The sequence below is a fragment of the Carcharhinus amblyrhynchos genome, chromosome 19, assembly GCF_965287045.1.
Source record: "Carcharhinus amblyrhynchos chromosome 19, sCarAmb.v2.hapA, whole genome shotgun sequence".
Lineage (NCBI taxonomy): Eukaryota > Metazoa > Chordata > Chondrichthyes > Carcharhiniformes > Carcharhinidae > Carcharhinus > Carcharhinus amblyrhynchos.
Genome location: NC_137342.1, coordinates 17,722,966 through 17,738,735, shown reverse-complemented (window position 1 = coordinate 17,738,735; position 15,770 = coordinate 17,722,966). Strand labels below are relative to the sequence as shown.

The 15,770-nt window shown below is 41.0% G+C and overlaps 1 protein-coding gene across 15 annotated transcripts in view; it reads left to right on the top strand.

The window, feature by feature from the left end:
- anks1b (ankyrin repeat and sterile alpha motif domain containing 1B) overlaps positions 1-15,770 on the top strand; it is an 833,073-nt gene that overhangs the window by 788,448 nt on the left and 28,855 nt on the right. For 7 of the 15 annotated variants that reach the window (XM_080207312.1, XM_080207311.1, XM_080207310.1 and 4 more), the window contains 3 exons: positions 9,302-9,409; positions 11,203-11,265; positions 15,270-15,449. In XM_080207312.1, coding sequence (XP_080063438.1) covers positions 9,302-9,409; positions 11,203-11,265; positions 15,270-15,449 — 351 coding nt within the window. The remainder of the gene's footprint in view (positions 1-9,301; positions 9,410-11,202; positions 11,266-15,269; positions 15,450-15,770) is intronic. The other 8 variants (XM_080207323.1, XM_080207322.1, XM_080207321.1 and 5 more) reach the window with 2 other exon arrangements.

Genomic DNA, 15,770 nt, shown 5'->3' with positions numbered 1-15,770 from the left:
TTTGTGTGTCACTATTCTGACTCTCCCCCACCCCCCACCCCGCCATCTCTTACAGCAGCCTGACCTCCTTTGTCCTCCTCTATCCCAGTAGCTAATGCATACACGAGATCTTCTTTCACTATTTCCAAATTTTACTATGTCCAAGAGCCAATGTGTCTGTGAAGGGAATAGCTCCCCAGAGACTTCAAGTACAGAATTAGCATCTACTTAAGAACTCTGTCGCCCTCTAGTTTGAATTGCTATCAAGTGTTGGCCTTACTTGTGCATTCCATTTTGGCTCGTGTCTCCCCGCTGTGTACATTTCTTTCCTCTTTTGTCAACCTTTTGCAACCTGAGCTGTCCAGCACACTTTAACACTTAGAAAATATCTCCTTTCAAGATACCAGTTGACAGGCTATGAAATTTGTCAGCTGGAATCTTTGTATGGTGGTACAGTAGTTAGCACTGTCTCCTCACAGCACCAGGGACCCAGGTTCAATTCCAGCCTCGGGTCACTGTTTGTGTGGAGTTTGCACATTCTTCTTGTGTCTGCGTGGGTTTCCTCCGGGTACCCCGGTTTCCTCCCACAGTCCAAAGATGTGCAAGTTTGGTTGATTGGCCATGCTAAAACTGGCCTTTAGTGCAAGGGGGATTAGTAGGGTAATTACATGGGGTTATGACAATAGGGCCTGGTGGGATTGTGATCAGTGTATATGCGATGGACTGAATGGCCTTCTTCTGCACGGCAGGGATTCTATGATTCCACTGAAGTTAGCATATCAGCCCATTTATTTTGATCAATATTGTAAAGGGACTCTTATGCATTCCTTTTTGCAGCTGAAATGGAAGATATCTACCTGGAACAATGTGTCTTTCCCTTTCTAGACATTGAGATGCCTGACTTGTACTTTGAGTATTTCCTCATTTTAATTTCAAATTTGCAAATTTTTTCCTTGATGTTCATGTATGCATGTAAATTCATTTTTATGTATGTGTAAAAGTACTGAACCCACCAGTGTTTTGGTACTAGCTAAGTACATGTTTGACAATTAATCATAGAATCCCTACGGTGCTGAAGGATGCCATTCAACCAGTCAAGCCTGCACTGACAGCAATCCCACCCAGGCCCTATCACTGTAACCCCACATGTTAACTCTGCTAATCCTCCTGACACTAAGAGGCAATTTAACATGGCCAGTCCACCTAACCCGCATATCTTTGGAGTGTGGAAGGAAACTGAAGCACCTGGAGGAAACCCACGCAGACATGGTGAGAATGTGCAAACTCCACACAGTCAGCTGGGGCCAGAATTGAATAGAGTAAAAAGTCTGACAACACCAGGTTTTAGTCCAACCTATTTATTTGATAATATATTATCAAATAAATAGGTTGGACTAAAACCTGGTGTTGTCAGACTTTTTACTGTGTTTACGCCAGTCCAACGCCGGCATACCCACATCATGGCCAGAATTGAACCCAGGGTCCTGGCATTATAAGGCAGCCGTGCTAACCACAGTGTCACCAGGCCGCCCATATTCCTTCTTGACACAAATCTCGTTGTATGTTTATAGTGGGAAAACAGATGTGGCTTATTAGCTTCAACCTCTTGGTTAGACTTGGGGGTTAATTGGTCCGTTAATAAATGACAAGCCTGCAATGAATGGAGATAGAAATTAAATGGAATTGATGAATAACTTTAAACATTGAAACAAGATGAAATAAGTCACCAGTTGCTGGAATCGCCGTACAACTTCAGGAAAACTTAACATTAATGAATGCATCGACGCAGTGGATTAACACACTATCTCTTTGCATGAGGGATTCTGGTTTGAATTCAGCCAAGATTGATGGAGTAGGAGTCTCCTGCCCTGTTGTCTTCAGAACCTTTAATGAAATTAGTCTCAATCCAGTACTATTTTGGGTGGTGAGAAATGGAAAAATAAATCACACTGGGGCAGAAGGAGGTGTTCTGATAAGTTGTTGATGGAGAGAAACTGGAGTTTTACTGGACATTTGACCTTGGAGAGCATGGTGCTGATGATGGAAAATACTGAGCAAGTCGACCAAGTTCAAAATGGCAGGACTGACATCCATCAGTTTGATGACAATTTAATTTTCAACTTCCTTCCTTAGGAAAAATGAAAAATTGTGAAACAACTTGTCCTACGATCCATTAATAAGGGAGCTTTTTTGCTAAAGGCCGAATTCTGTCTTAAATTGGAGATATGATCAGCTTAAACCCAGATAATTAAAAGCCCAGATATTTTTCATCCACAGTCCAAAGATGTGCAGGTTAGATGGATTGGCCTTGCTAAAATTGCCCCTTAGTGTCCAAAGATGTATAGGTCAGATGGATTAGCTATGGTAAATGTGTAGGGTTATGGAGATAGGATGGGGGAGGGGGCTGGGTAAAATGCCCTTTTGCAGAGTCAGTGCAGCCTTAATGGGCCGAATGGCCTCCTTCTGCAATATAGGGATTCTATGATATTGCAGATGGCCACTTTAGGAATATGTACTCATGGAAGCTTTACAATTTTTACTATGACTTGTGCCATAAAAATGCATTTAAAACATGGAAAATATAGTGCATGATTCAGTGAGGGTAAATTAAAAAATTCTCAAGAATAGCAATACAATAATGCAAGAAGATTGGAAAATTGTTTCCTGCAGCATGTAAAATTCTGGGTTTAAATTACGTCTTGTTTTGAACAGTTCTGAATGCCATTTTAGCCTAGGACAGAGCCATTATAAAGAGTCAAGTTGCATTCAGAAGCAGAAAATGACAGATTTAAATGACCAAGGAAATTTGGTCATAGCCTAATTACATGTGTAACCCACACTTAACATCTTAGCCATACACATATTCCAGTTTCTGTTCATTAATGACCTCTCCGATTATTCTTTTGAATAATTTTGTATCAGTGTTGATTCATTTTCAGAGTAACAAAAAATATCTAAATTGTGGTGTACAACTTGGAATCAAATTGTGCACTTTTACGCAATGTAGGATTGGAATAAACACACCGCTTTCAGTTTTAGGTGATTCGGTTAGTTGTATGACAGTTCGATGTCCTTTAGACCCATCAAGCCTATTCAGATCTTAATAGCTCGCATCCTAGAGATGTGAAGTGCATTTTATTTTAAAGTATTTCCCAAAAAGAAATGGAGTGAGACAGTGGGGAGTAAATAGATACTCATCTTGGTGCCAGGAACACTCTGGAAATAGAACAAGTGGTGTAGATTTAATCACCTGACAAAATATTTCATAAATGTCCTTCAAAGAAGGTTGACTTGTATACAGTGTAAAAAGTACCAGCTAATATGTGCATAGAGCACAATATAGGATGCTTATTTACTCAGGAAGATGATTGACATAAGGTTATATCATAGAATGATTATATCTCAGGAGGAGGTCATTTGTACTTGTCCATTTTCTCCATGCTGACTCTCCACAAAAGCAACTCAGCCTGTCCCACTCCCCACCCCTTCAATTTGTGTGCAATTTTCCCTCCAGGTACTTAGCCAATTCCCTTTTGAAAGCCACAGTTGATTCTGTCTCCACCACACTCTTCAGCAGTGTAGTCTAATTACTCGCTGTGTTAAAAGGATTTCCTCATGGTGCCATTGCTTCTTTTGCTAATCACCTTACATTGGCATTCTCTGGATTGCAATGTTTCCACCAATGGCAACAATTCCTCTTTATCTCCTCTGATTGGACCACTCATCACCCTGAAAACCTCTATCAATTCTCTCCTCCTCGTCGTCTCCAGGGATTAAAAGCCCCAGCTTTTCCAATCTGTCTGCATAACTGAAATTTCTCATGCCTGGGAAGCAATCGTAAATCTTTTCTGCACTCTCTCTAAAGCTTTCCTGAAATGAGGTGCCCAGAATTGGACCGCAGTTGAGACCACACAGTGTTTTATAACAGTTTGTTATAGCTTCCTCTGTTTTGTACGCTATGCTCTATTTATAAAGTCTAGAATTCCTTATGCTCTTTACATACTTCCTCAAGCACTTTCTGCCATTCCCAATGATTTATGCGCTTATACCCAAAAGTCTCTGTTTCTATATCTGCTTAAAATTGTATGCTTTGTTTAACTTCACACTTCTCGGTATTAAATTTCATTTGTCACCTGTCCACTCATTTCACCAGCCTGTTTATTCCTCAAAGTCTATCACTCTCCTCCACGTGGTTTATAATACTTTCAAGTTTTGTGTCATATGCAAATTATTAACTTGTATCCTGTACACCCAAGTCAAGGTCATGAATGAAACAAGGAAAGTTGTGATCCTAATGCAGACCCCCCCCCCGAGAAACCCGCCGTATAACTTTCTCCAGTCCAAAAGTACACCCATTCAGCACAACTTCCTCATGCATGCCTTGGGTGACTGTATGGAGTTTGTGTATTCTCCCCTTGTCTGTGTGGGTTTCCTCTGGGTTCTCCAGTTTCGTCCCACACTCCGAACATGTGCAGGTTAGGTGGATTGGCCATGCTAAATTGCAATTGAGTGTCAGGGGAACTAGCTAGCATAAATACATGGTGTTTTGGAGGTAGGGCCTGGGTGAGATTGTGGTCGGTGAGGCCTCGATGAGCCAACTGGCCTCCTTCTGCACTGTAGCATTCTGTGATTCAGTGGATGCGCAGTATTATGGGGATAGGATAGGATATGGACCTGGGATGATTGCTCTTTTGGAGAGTTGGTGCAGATTCGGTGGGCCAAATGGCCACCTCCTGCTCTGCAGGGATTCTATAGTTCTCTATTTTTACATAATTCTGTCAGCATAATGGAATGTAAAACGAAACCATAAGCAATTGAACTTTTGTTGTAACTTACTTTAAAAGGCAAATACATGATGAAATCAGTCCTCCAGACCAGTTTCCCCATTATTCTTGTCTCTTTCTCTCTCGTCATAACATTCTTGATTTAAGTACCTCATTGGAGGCTATTCCTGTATGTATGAGTGTCATTTTCCATACAGGCTGACATCCCAGCCATTACTGACAGAAAAGTATGGGATATTTATCGTCAGTAAACTGTTTTAAGTAACGTTCTGATGTCCTTCTGAAACATTTCAGTCAACAAAAATAAAACAGCAGCAAGGTAAAAACGACATTTGGTTAGTTTGTCAGCATGTATCAGGATACATTGGCTGCCATCATGTCTTTACAACTGATGCAATGTGACAGTCCAACCTAAGATTAACGTGGGCTTCTAAACTCTCATGTACTTTCATTTCACAAGATTTCAGCATACAGTAAATATACGGTTTAATCCATTATTTCTAATGCAGAAAGGATTATCCTGACCACTATTTTTCCAAAGACATTGTCTCTGTCTGTAATTTTAAACACAGTCATCTATTGATGTTTGCAGGATTTATATAACTAAAATTCAAATGTCAATGACACAAGTTAGTGGAGGGATCTTGGAATCTACAGACCTTTTAATGTTAATAAGGGAGTTAAGCAGGCATGTGGAATTCTTCTCTTTATTAGTCGAGGCACAGAATATAAGAACAGAGAGGCTGTGCCAGAACTGTGTACAACAATACAGTTCTGGTTACCACATTGTTATTGCACTGCGTGGCGAGGATGCAGAGAAAGGGGAGACGTGGCATAGTGGTATTATCACTAGACTAACAATCCAGAAACCCAGTGAAATGCTCTGGGGACCCACGTTCGAATCCCACCATGTCAACCACACAAGTTAGTGGAGGGATCTTGGAGTCCACAGACCCTTTAATGTTAAGCAGGCATGTGGAATTCTTCTCTTTATTAGTCGAGGCACAGAATATGAGAAACAGAGAGGCTGTGCCAGAACTGTGTACAACAATACGGTTCTGGTTACCACATTGTTATTACACTGCGTGGCGAGGATGCAGAGAAAGGGGAGACAGTGGCATAGTGGTATTATCATTAAACTAACAATCCAGAGACTCAGCGAAATGCTCTGGGGACCTGAGTTTGAACCCACCACGGCAGATGGTGAAATTTGAATTCAATAAAATATCTGGAATTAAAGATCTACTGATGTAACCATTGTTCATTGTCGTAAAGCCCCATCTGATTCACTAATATCCTTCAGGGAAGGAAATCTGCCATCCTTGTCTGGTCTGGCCCACATGTGAATCCAGACCCACAGCAATGTGGTTGACTCTCAAATGTCATCTGAAATGGAGGGCAGTTAGGGATGGCAATGCATACTGACTCAGCCAGCGATTTCCACATCCTGTACAAATGAATTTAAGAAAAAGATTTGTGAGTTTGTTGCCAGGACTGGAAAATTTTAGTTCTGGGGAAGATTGGATAGGCTGGGATTCGTTGGAACAGACGAGGCTGAAGGGAGATTAAGGCGTGCATAAAATTATGAATAATCTGGATAGAATAAATACAGATGACTTATTTACCTTAGGGTGCTTAAAAATAAGCAGGGACATAGATTTAAAGTGATTGGCGGGAGAATTAGAGGGGAAATGAAGAAAATTGTTGCATCCAGCTAGTGATAGAGAGCTAGCACCCACTGTCTGAAAGAGTGATTGAGTAGACATATTTATCAAGTAATATGATGTCTACTCAAAGAGCCATGACCCACAAGGCTATGGACCTAATACAGGAAGGTGGGATTGAGGGGCTCAGCATTGACAGGCTTCCTCCTGTGTTATACATTTTCTATATTACTTGGTCCCTCACAAGGAGCTAAGACCAGCCATTCCCCCCTAACACTTACTCTGTCAGTTGAGGATAGGACTGTGCAGTCACAACTCATCAGAAGAAATTGGCCACACTTGACCTCTCCGCCAGAGAGTAAAAATCAGAATTAACAAGAGGAAAGTTTCAATGAACCTGCTTTATGAATACAAAGCCCTCTGTTATATAAGGAGTGGAAGAAGTGTGTCTTGGTATCCTGTAGTTGTACTGTTTTTGAATCATGCTGGGCTCCATACCTTTCATTGGACGCAATAAATACATATTATACCGCCTAAGGAGACATATCCTGTCTCCTTAGGTGGTATAATAAAACTGGCTTTGATTCTGTGCAACCTGGGAGTATAAAAAGATTCAAAATGTGATCTGTTTGAACTCTTTGCAAAAGCAGCACATGGACCCAATATTGAACTTCGCTGATCCTTACTTTTGATTCAATATTTGTTTTCTTTATATCCAAAATAAAATTTAAAAAAGCGGCATGGTGGCACAATGTTTAGCACTGCTGCCTCGCAGCACCAGGGACCCAGGTTCAATTCCAGCCTCAGATCACTGACTGTGTGGAGTTTGCACATTTTCCCCGTGTCTGTGTGGGTTTCCTCCGGGAGCTCCACTTCCCTCCTGCAGTCCAAAGATGTGCAGATTAGGCAGATTGGCCATGCTAAATTTCCCATATTGTCAGGAGAACTAGTTAGGGTAAATACACGGGGTTATGAAGATAGGGCCTGGGTGGGAGTGTGGTAAGTGCAGACTTGATGGGCCTAATGGCCTTCTCCTGCACTGTGTGAGTCTATGAATTATGAATCAGCTCTAACTGAGCCATGATCTTTTACATTCTGAGAATGATGCAAATATAATTCTGAAGCTTGTGTCATTATTGGTTACGTGGCTATATAAATTATCCTCTGGTTAGTCTCAGTGCTCGTTAGGACACTAAATATTCCAACATCTGGAAAATTCTGCCGAATCAACCAAAAAGTGACAAGTGATTCGGGCGCTAAGCAGTTCACTGTTGTTGGGAAAACAATCAAATTCAACTAATGCGCAAATATAATTCTCAATTCTTCTTGTGATCAAGTGAAAGCTTACGGTGCTCAGTTTATTTATATGAAATGTGTTGATGGTGTCAACTCTGCATTCCTGTGACCGATACATTTTTTGAGTTTAATATTTTCATTGTGGACAACAGTGTTTCTCATGACTCAGAGTTTCAGTCTGAACCAAAGCATCGGCAGAACTTCATTTACCATGTCCACATGCTCCTTGTAGCCAATGAATACAATTTAACATCACTCTGAAATTCTGAAGGCAATGTGAGCATTAATTGAAGAAGTATCTTGCACGTTAGCTAAAACAAACTGTTTTTCAAATTAAAATATAATAGAGAAATTCAGTTTGCAAATGTGAAGCGAGGTTTTGAATCTGCTTCTGGCAGCTGACAATTGGGATGTACTTTTTTTTTAATTAGATAAAGCAATTAGCTGAATGTTTGTTATCCTGTGGCCCTCAGTGCAAGTATAACTACCTCAAACCAATCTAATTTGAGTGAGAGTGTCCTCTGTTGATAACTGGCCATCACAAGCACAGTGAAAGCAAGAATTGTGCTTGACTGATCACAAATAAAATCCATCGGGAAATGTAGAGGAATGTTCCCTAAGGAACAGGGTTAAGTTACAAGTCATGGAATCTTGTTTCTAGTGTGAATGAAGCATTCACAGATTTACTGGATAAGCGTGGTAAGATCACTTGCGCAAATTTGTGTTTGGAATAGGATGTTCTCATCAAATCTAAAGACTAATGACAATCTAAAAATGTACTGCGGTTGCATTTGAGAATATAATGTGGTTAACAGTGTGGTGATTATGATGTTTTAACAACCAGCTTGAGGCTGGTTGCAACTGACTTGCTTGGGGTTAAATATTCTTGTGCGTGCCTGTGTTTGTTTAAACTCATTGCTTCGTTTAAATGGTATCAGAATACTGTACGTTGTTCTGGGTTTTATTTCTTAACAGGTATGTGCAGCAGTTGCTTGCTTTCCTCTTGTGTTGATTAGTTGCATGTTGGGTCGTGTGCAATTTGAAAATGTGGATGACTATACAGAGACATATTAATCCATTTTGCAGCACCTTCCTGACGCAGCCTTCGTGTGATGTACGTAAAAAGATACCTAGCTGCTTCACCAGCTTCGCACCAGCTGCAGAAGTAGTGAAGGTCCAAAGCCAAGGAATTAAATCTTCATTTACAGGGATGCTTCCTGGCATTTCATCTGGAAACACTGCAGTGAGCTGTCAGAAGAAGCTCGAGCTACACTGTGTGCGGGGATCGTCATTCCAATCCACAAGAGATAGGCAGGAGAGGCTTGCATTTTCTATCCAGAAAAATGATATTTTAGAACTGCAGCTCATCTGGTTATGATGACACACTAGGACAGCGCATAATTATTCTGCTAATTCCATAACCACATTGCAGTATATCGTCCCTGTAGGATTACCTCCCACTGCAAGGTCGGTGACTAGTTTTGGAGGGTTTTTCTTTCCACCCCCCCGACCCCCCTCACCTTTCCCTTTTCTTCAGCTTTCTTGGAGTATTCTTATTTGCATCACTGAATCTTTCAGGTGTTGAAAATTAACCTTCTGGGTCACAGAAAACGAATCCTCGCGTCACTTGGAGACAGACTTCACGACGAGCCTCCTCAGAAGCCTCCGCGAACAATCACTTTGAGGGTAAGCCATTTTCATGCAATGTTGAATTAATACTGCTGCTCGCATGAAATGTAGCACGGTGTAATTTTAATTAGCACATCTTAGGCCAATCTTCAGCACTGGCATGTATCATTATTAACTGCTTGCCTCCGTAATCTTTCCTGTTCCATGACCACCACCAACATTCTTTGTTCTGTATGTGAGAATATTCCCTGAAGATCTTCCAAGCAATATTGTGAAAATAAGAAGTGGGGAGGGGGGAATGGCAAAAAAAATTTCAGGTTTTATTATTATTGTGACCTTTTGTTCGAATGCAGTCTGAGAAATATCTGTCAAATCTTTCAGTGGGTGTCAAAGAAATGAAAATCAATAACTATTCCCATTAAAAAGTAAACTCTGTTTATCACAAATGTCAAAGCCCTTCAGTTCTGATACTGGAATTCAGGTAGCCACTGAGTCAATCTTCGCGATAGTCTGCTGCACATTAACCCTTCCTCAACAGAACTTACAGCATTTCAAATCTGTTCCACATCGATTAACTGGCTTCTCTTTGTAGACTTTTCAGGAAAGGATTTTGTTTTAATTGTTTGGAAAAAAAATTATTTTGTACCAGCAATTTTCTAATGATTTGTTGTTCATCTCTTTCGTTCTGCTCATGCTATTTGATCACTTATTTTCTACCAGATTATATAGGACAGAATAAACTCAAAGGTTACACCGTGCTGAGAGAAACCTTTTAGTGAGTGGTTCAATTCCGACACAGGAAGCACGCCCTTTAATCGCAGGGACGGACTTTTTTGCAGAACGGTAATAGATTGCTGTAGTTTCGCACGTTAAGGTCTCAGCCAGGAACTTCTGCCTGTTTTTGATGGCTGTGTGGGAGCAGCAATTTAATCTCAATTTTTGGAAGTAGTGCCAGCAGGTTCGTATTTTGGCCTGTTTAAGTGGTTTTTATTTTTGTTTCACACATTCAACCTGAAGTGCCACTGAAGCATTCACGGAGAGGTGCTTCTTGGTCTGGTCTCGTGAAAGAAAAAGGGATTCTTTCGAGCAACTGCACACTCTTTAATATCCGGTTAAGAAAGGTAACACGCAGTGTGAGCATCAGAAACATCCAAGATGGCAGAAACTAATCCTGGGCAGGGCAACTGGTTGCATAAAGGTCCTCTTTTATGTAGTTTAAAATTAAATGACTTCTTAAATATATACCTCTTTCAGAGTATATAACTTATCAGTTCTCAAACAAACGTCTCAAATCTTAAAGCGTTTTAATGGCATGATATGCCTCACATGCATAATTTTTAACTGAAGTTATTTATGAGTGCTGATAAAACAGAGGGGAAAAAAACCAATTCCTATAAACCTGAAAGGAAAACAGGAATGCTCGAAATGGTTATCTTCCACTTTCCAGTTCTGCCAAAGGCTACATAAACATTGGAAACATTTGTTCATCTTTCCTTCCTTTGCGAGTGCTGCTGTGTATTTCCACCCAGATCGCGTTGTTTTAAAGGGCATTCTATTCGAAACAGAACCAGTAGAGAAAATAAAAATAACTGTCTCCAGACCGATGTTCAGGGATTCACAGAAAAATGCCCACAGATCCATGCAATCTATATTGAACTGTTTGTAGATTCGAACCTGCCTCCCACCGCTGGGAGCTAATGTTGTTGATTCTCGTGCTGACCACTAGGGGAAGCATTATGCTATGATAGGACCCTCCATCTTAGAAGGAGGGAGCAACTGACAAGAGTGGTGGAAGGAGAAGCCACTCGTTTTAGGTGCTATTCAGATTGGATCTCTTTTTATATCAATAGGTCAGTTGTCCTGAATCCCGCAATGCCATCTTGCAAGATGATGTATATATCGTATCTTGGATGGTAAGTCACCTCACTCTGAAATAAGCTGGGCAACATGGACTTGAGGCCTTCTCCCCCCCAATAGAGTGCAAGTATGCTACTTAATTTCTGATGCCTGCCCGCACTGCAGGATGTAATTACTTCTACACCATACTTTTCCCAAGGAGCCGTTAACTCAAAACTCTAGTGAAGGGCAGATGGTCTGTCCTACGTTCCTGCCTAGCTTGAAACGAAACGGGCTGTCCAAGTTCTGTCACTCTTTTACATGTTGTCCTCAAATAAAATCATCATTTCATGTACAACGTTATGGAAGCACTTGTTTTAATGATCATTTTTAATCCCTGAGATCATTATTTGTGATTTTAAAGCAATTTTGCTGCCATCTGTCTTTCTTTGCAATGTATTCTGCCTGCCTGTTCCTTTCTTTTCTGCTGTATAAATGACCGCCAGCCAAGAGCAAGTGAGCACATTCTGCATCCAACAAATCCAAGTCCAGGCCCCTTAGTAAGGGAACAGTTTGTGAGTGAGTGCATTTCAAGATCTTATCTGGCTTGCAATCTGACAATTACAAATGACCTAATTGCAAATATTTGAGAGACGCTGTCACTTCATTTAGGGCACCCCATTCGCTCCTCGCCCCGTCCCGATAACGAGCACACTACCCAACCTTGTGGCCCTTAGTCTGGTTGATTTTCTTTGCATAATATCTGTCACTAAATTCATTTTGGACTGCCTCAGGGTGCAAAGGGAAACAGAGATACATAAGTGAAGACGCATTATTCTTAAAAAAAAGTTTTCTGGGAACAGTGCGACGCAAACTCTTTTCCGGCTACCTTGTCTTTGGGAAACAGTTAATAAATCAAAGTTTTAATTGGAACTGTCATTCAAATTGTACTTGTTTCACCCCTTCTGTCGGGGACGACTTCTTTAACATTATGCTTAAAGTAAAGAGCATCCAGTTGTACGGAAATAGGTTTTAAGCAGTTGCTTGATTAATGTCATTCTTTGGTGATCGTTCTGACCATCCATGGAAAAGACCATTCATGCAACGTGTTTCTTTTCTGTCTGTTGATGGTAGAAATCACTGGGGTAGTAGGTCTAGTTCCAGAAATATAATGCTGTTGCTACTTTTGTTCTTTGGCACAGTGCCAAACCTTGTTTTATCATTTTAGTCTTGATCGCCTTTTGGAAGGATGTGCCAAGGTCTCTGAAAAGTCCAAATAAAGATTGGCTTGTAGTGCTGCAGGTAATTAATTTACACAGTAGTTGCAATGTTAGGGAAGAGATTACTCCAAAAGTGGCCATCAATAACAATACAAGATAAATTAATCCTGATTTGCATACTGCCCTTGCATGACATTATCTGCAAATACAGGGACAACCTGGTCCAATCCTCCCTCTTGATTGTCACCCATGGCCCCAAAATATGTCGGGATATTTTCCAACTGGTTGTCTCATATCAAGTCACGGGTGAGCCAGAACTTTCTCTAACTCAACAAGGACAAGAACCATTTAGTTTGGCTCCTGACAGAGACTGTTATAATCCTGGCATTATTTCAATCCCCCTTTCAGCCATTTACTCAAGTTCAACCTGACAACATACAATTTCAGTGTCCCACAACTAAGCTTCAAGTTCCACATCGAGCCTATCATTAAGAGTGCTTCCTCCTACCCTCACATCTTGGCTGGCGTAAAGTCCTTTTCTTCATAGAATCCCCACAGTGCAGAAGGAGGCCATTCGGCCCAATGAGCCTGTGCTTACAAAAATCCTACCCGAGCCCTATTTCCTTAACTCCACGTATTAACCTTGCTTGTCCCCCTGACACTCGAGAGCAATTAAGCATGGTCAGTCAACCCGACTAGGTGTATCTGGACTGTGGGAAGAAACCAGAGCACCCGCAGAAAACCACGTGGACAAGAGGAGAATGTGTAAACTCCACACAGACAGCCATCCGAGGCCGAAAATGAACCTGGGTCACTGGCGCTGTGAGGCAGCAGTGTTAACCACTGTGCCACCGTACCTCCACCTCCCCACCCCCAAGTTTCCCCAATACAACTGAACCCATCATCTGTGCCTATTACTTAGCAGAATTTCTCCAACTGCTGGTGTATGCAAAGCACAACTCATCCACAGTTCTCTCACTCATATCTGATCCCACTTCCTGTTATCCATATCCTCACCACGCGTCATCCATGATTCATCCCAAAGTGTATTGACTCCAAACTCCACGTTACCTCCATGGTTCCACCTTTTTAAATCTACATGCACACTCTTCAACTCTCTGCCCAAACTCTCCAGCATTACTGCCTCTCTCTCTCCATCAAAAGCTACATCAATATCTGGAACTTGTGATTATGCTTTTAGCTACATCCTTGAATACCCTGTTTCCACCCCTGCCCAATAAATAGATTACTTATTATTTACTGAAGTAAATATTTTAAGTTTATCTGCTGTGCTGATGAAGGCAGTGGAGAAGCAAGTGAAAATCAGCATTTCTAAATTTGAGTTATGGAATTTGGAAAAAAAATTTTAATATCATAGAATCAGAGAATCCCTACAGTGCAGGAGGAGGCCATTCAGCCCATCGAGTCTGCACCGACTGCAATCCTCCTCAAGCTCTATCCCCATAACCCCTTGTATTTATCCTGCTAATCTCCCTGACTCTTAGGACCAAATTAGCATGGCTGATCAACCTAATCTGCACATCTTTGGACTGTGGGAGGAAACCTGAGCAGCCAGAGGAAACCCACACAGACATAGAGAGAACATGCAGATTCCACACAATCACCTGAGGCCGGAATTGAACCCAGGTCCCTGGCGCTGTGAGGCAGCAATGCTAATCACTGTGCCGCCCCAAAAATAGCAGCCAACGTGGGGCTCAAACCCACAACCCTAAGCTTTTAAGTCTTATGCTCTACCAACTGAGATAGCCAGGCACACAACCAGCCACTTAGTAGTTAGAGTGCATCAGTTCAGAGTGCATTAGTCAAGGAACATTAAATGTAACATTTTGCTGATTACCCAAGACAAGATACTGAAGCAATCATCAAGAGCTGATCCTTTCCAGAACCTTTGTACAGTCTAATTAAAATGTTAATGGTACTTAATATCAATGAGGGACGAAGCAGATGTAACAACAGCTTTTCTCTGGTGTTTCCATTATTGAATAAGCAACTTATTTGTCTAAAACTAGAAACAAAACCCTTCCAATGTGCTTTGTGGAAAATAGGGATGGACCTCAGTTCTTCCTGATCCTTTCATTACCAAATCTTGAAAAAGTGTCTCTTTTGTTAGTCAGGAAGCAACGCAGGCCAATAGAGGTGAGAGGAAAGTTTGATCCTCTCCACCTTTGTCCCTTCCATTACACAACATAAATTTCTGACTTCAGTTGTATTGTTGTGGGGAGGCATATAGCTGAAGCCAGACACTACCTCACTCAGGGGACAGTGAAGTCAGAGAGGGGAATCATCCCAGGCCACTGTCTCCTGATTAATTTTACAGGCAAGCAGCAAGTTGGCAGGAGGATGTGCATGGTATGGGCAGATTGGGAGTCAAAAGAAAGTCTTCATAGTTGGAATACATAATGAGAGTCTTAGTTTCATAAATATTTAACCTGAAGGAACGAAGAGAGGCCAGTTTGTCTGTCTCATTAAGGAGCATGTTACATAAGTTTGTTCCATATACATTTGACTTCTATCTTCAGAGTCACATTTTATACCATTTTTCGTGTTAATGCTGAAATAAATTACCTAAAGCAGTTGTTGAATATTAAATCAATACCAAATAGCTCTTGCTCGATTATTGGTGTTATGCCAAGATTAAAACTAGCTGAAAGATCCATTGATTTGCGATAGATTATTTAGGTGTGAGGTCTGTAAAAGTGTTCCGAATGTTTCATCAATTTGAAAAGCTTCGCTTTCAGACTGATGAACAACGCAGAGGAACTAAACCATTAGGGCAGAGAGAGATTCAGTAACATAAATCATAACATTAATTAATGCGTTGCTATTTGCTTCTGGAACAGGACCCTGGGAACAACACTCCTCCTCAACTTTCCCCATCCCTTAGCCAAAGCACTTACACTGGTGGCTCTCTTGATATCCCCTCTTCCCATTTAATGATGCAAGGGGACGCAAGAAGGCGAATCAATGACAGCTACTTTGAGGATATGCCTAGGTCAAAACTGGAAAGACAAATGGCTCAGGTAAATTGCATTGAATAACATGCAATAGGCTGTTAACCTTGGGTTCCCTTTGCACTAGTTTGGCTTACTTTCCTCATAATTAATTATTTTCTTTTGTAAGCTTGTTTGTCATACTGTACTCCAACACTACCTGGTCATCTAGCAGATCTCTCTCTCTCTCTCTCTCTTTTATAACTTAGTAAAACAATATTAATAAATCATCATTAATACTAAAAGCATTTTTTCATTCAGATTCTCACTGGGATTATATTTTCTTTTACTTTAGTGAGTTGTAGAGATTTTCACGGTTATGGTTTGTAAGATCTTCTGGTATTTATGTAA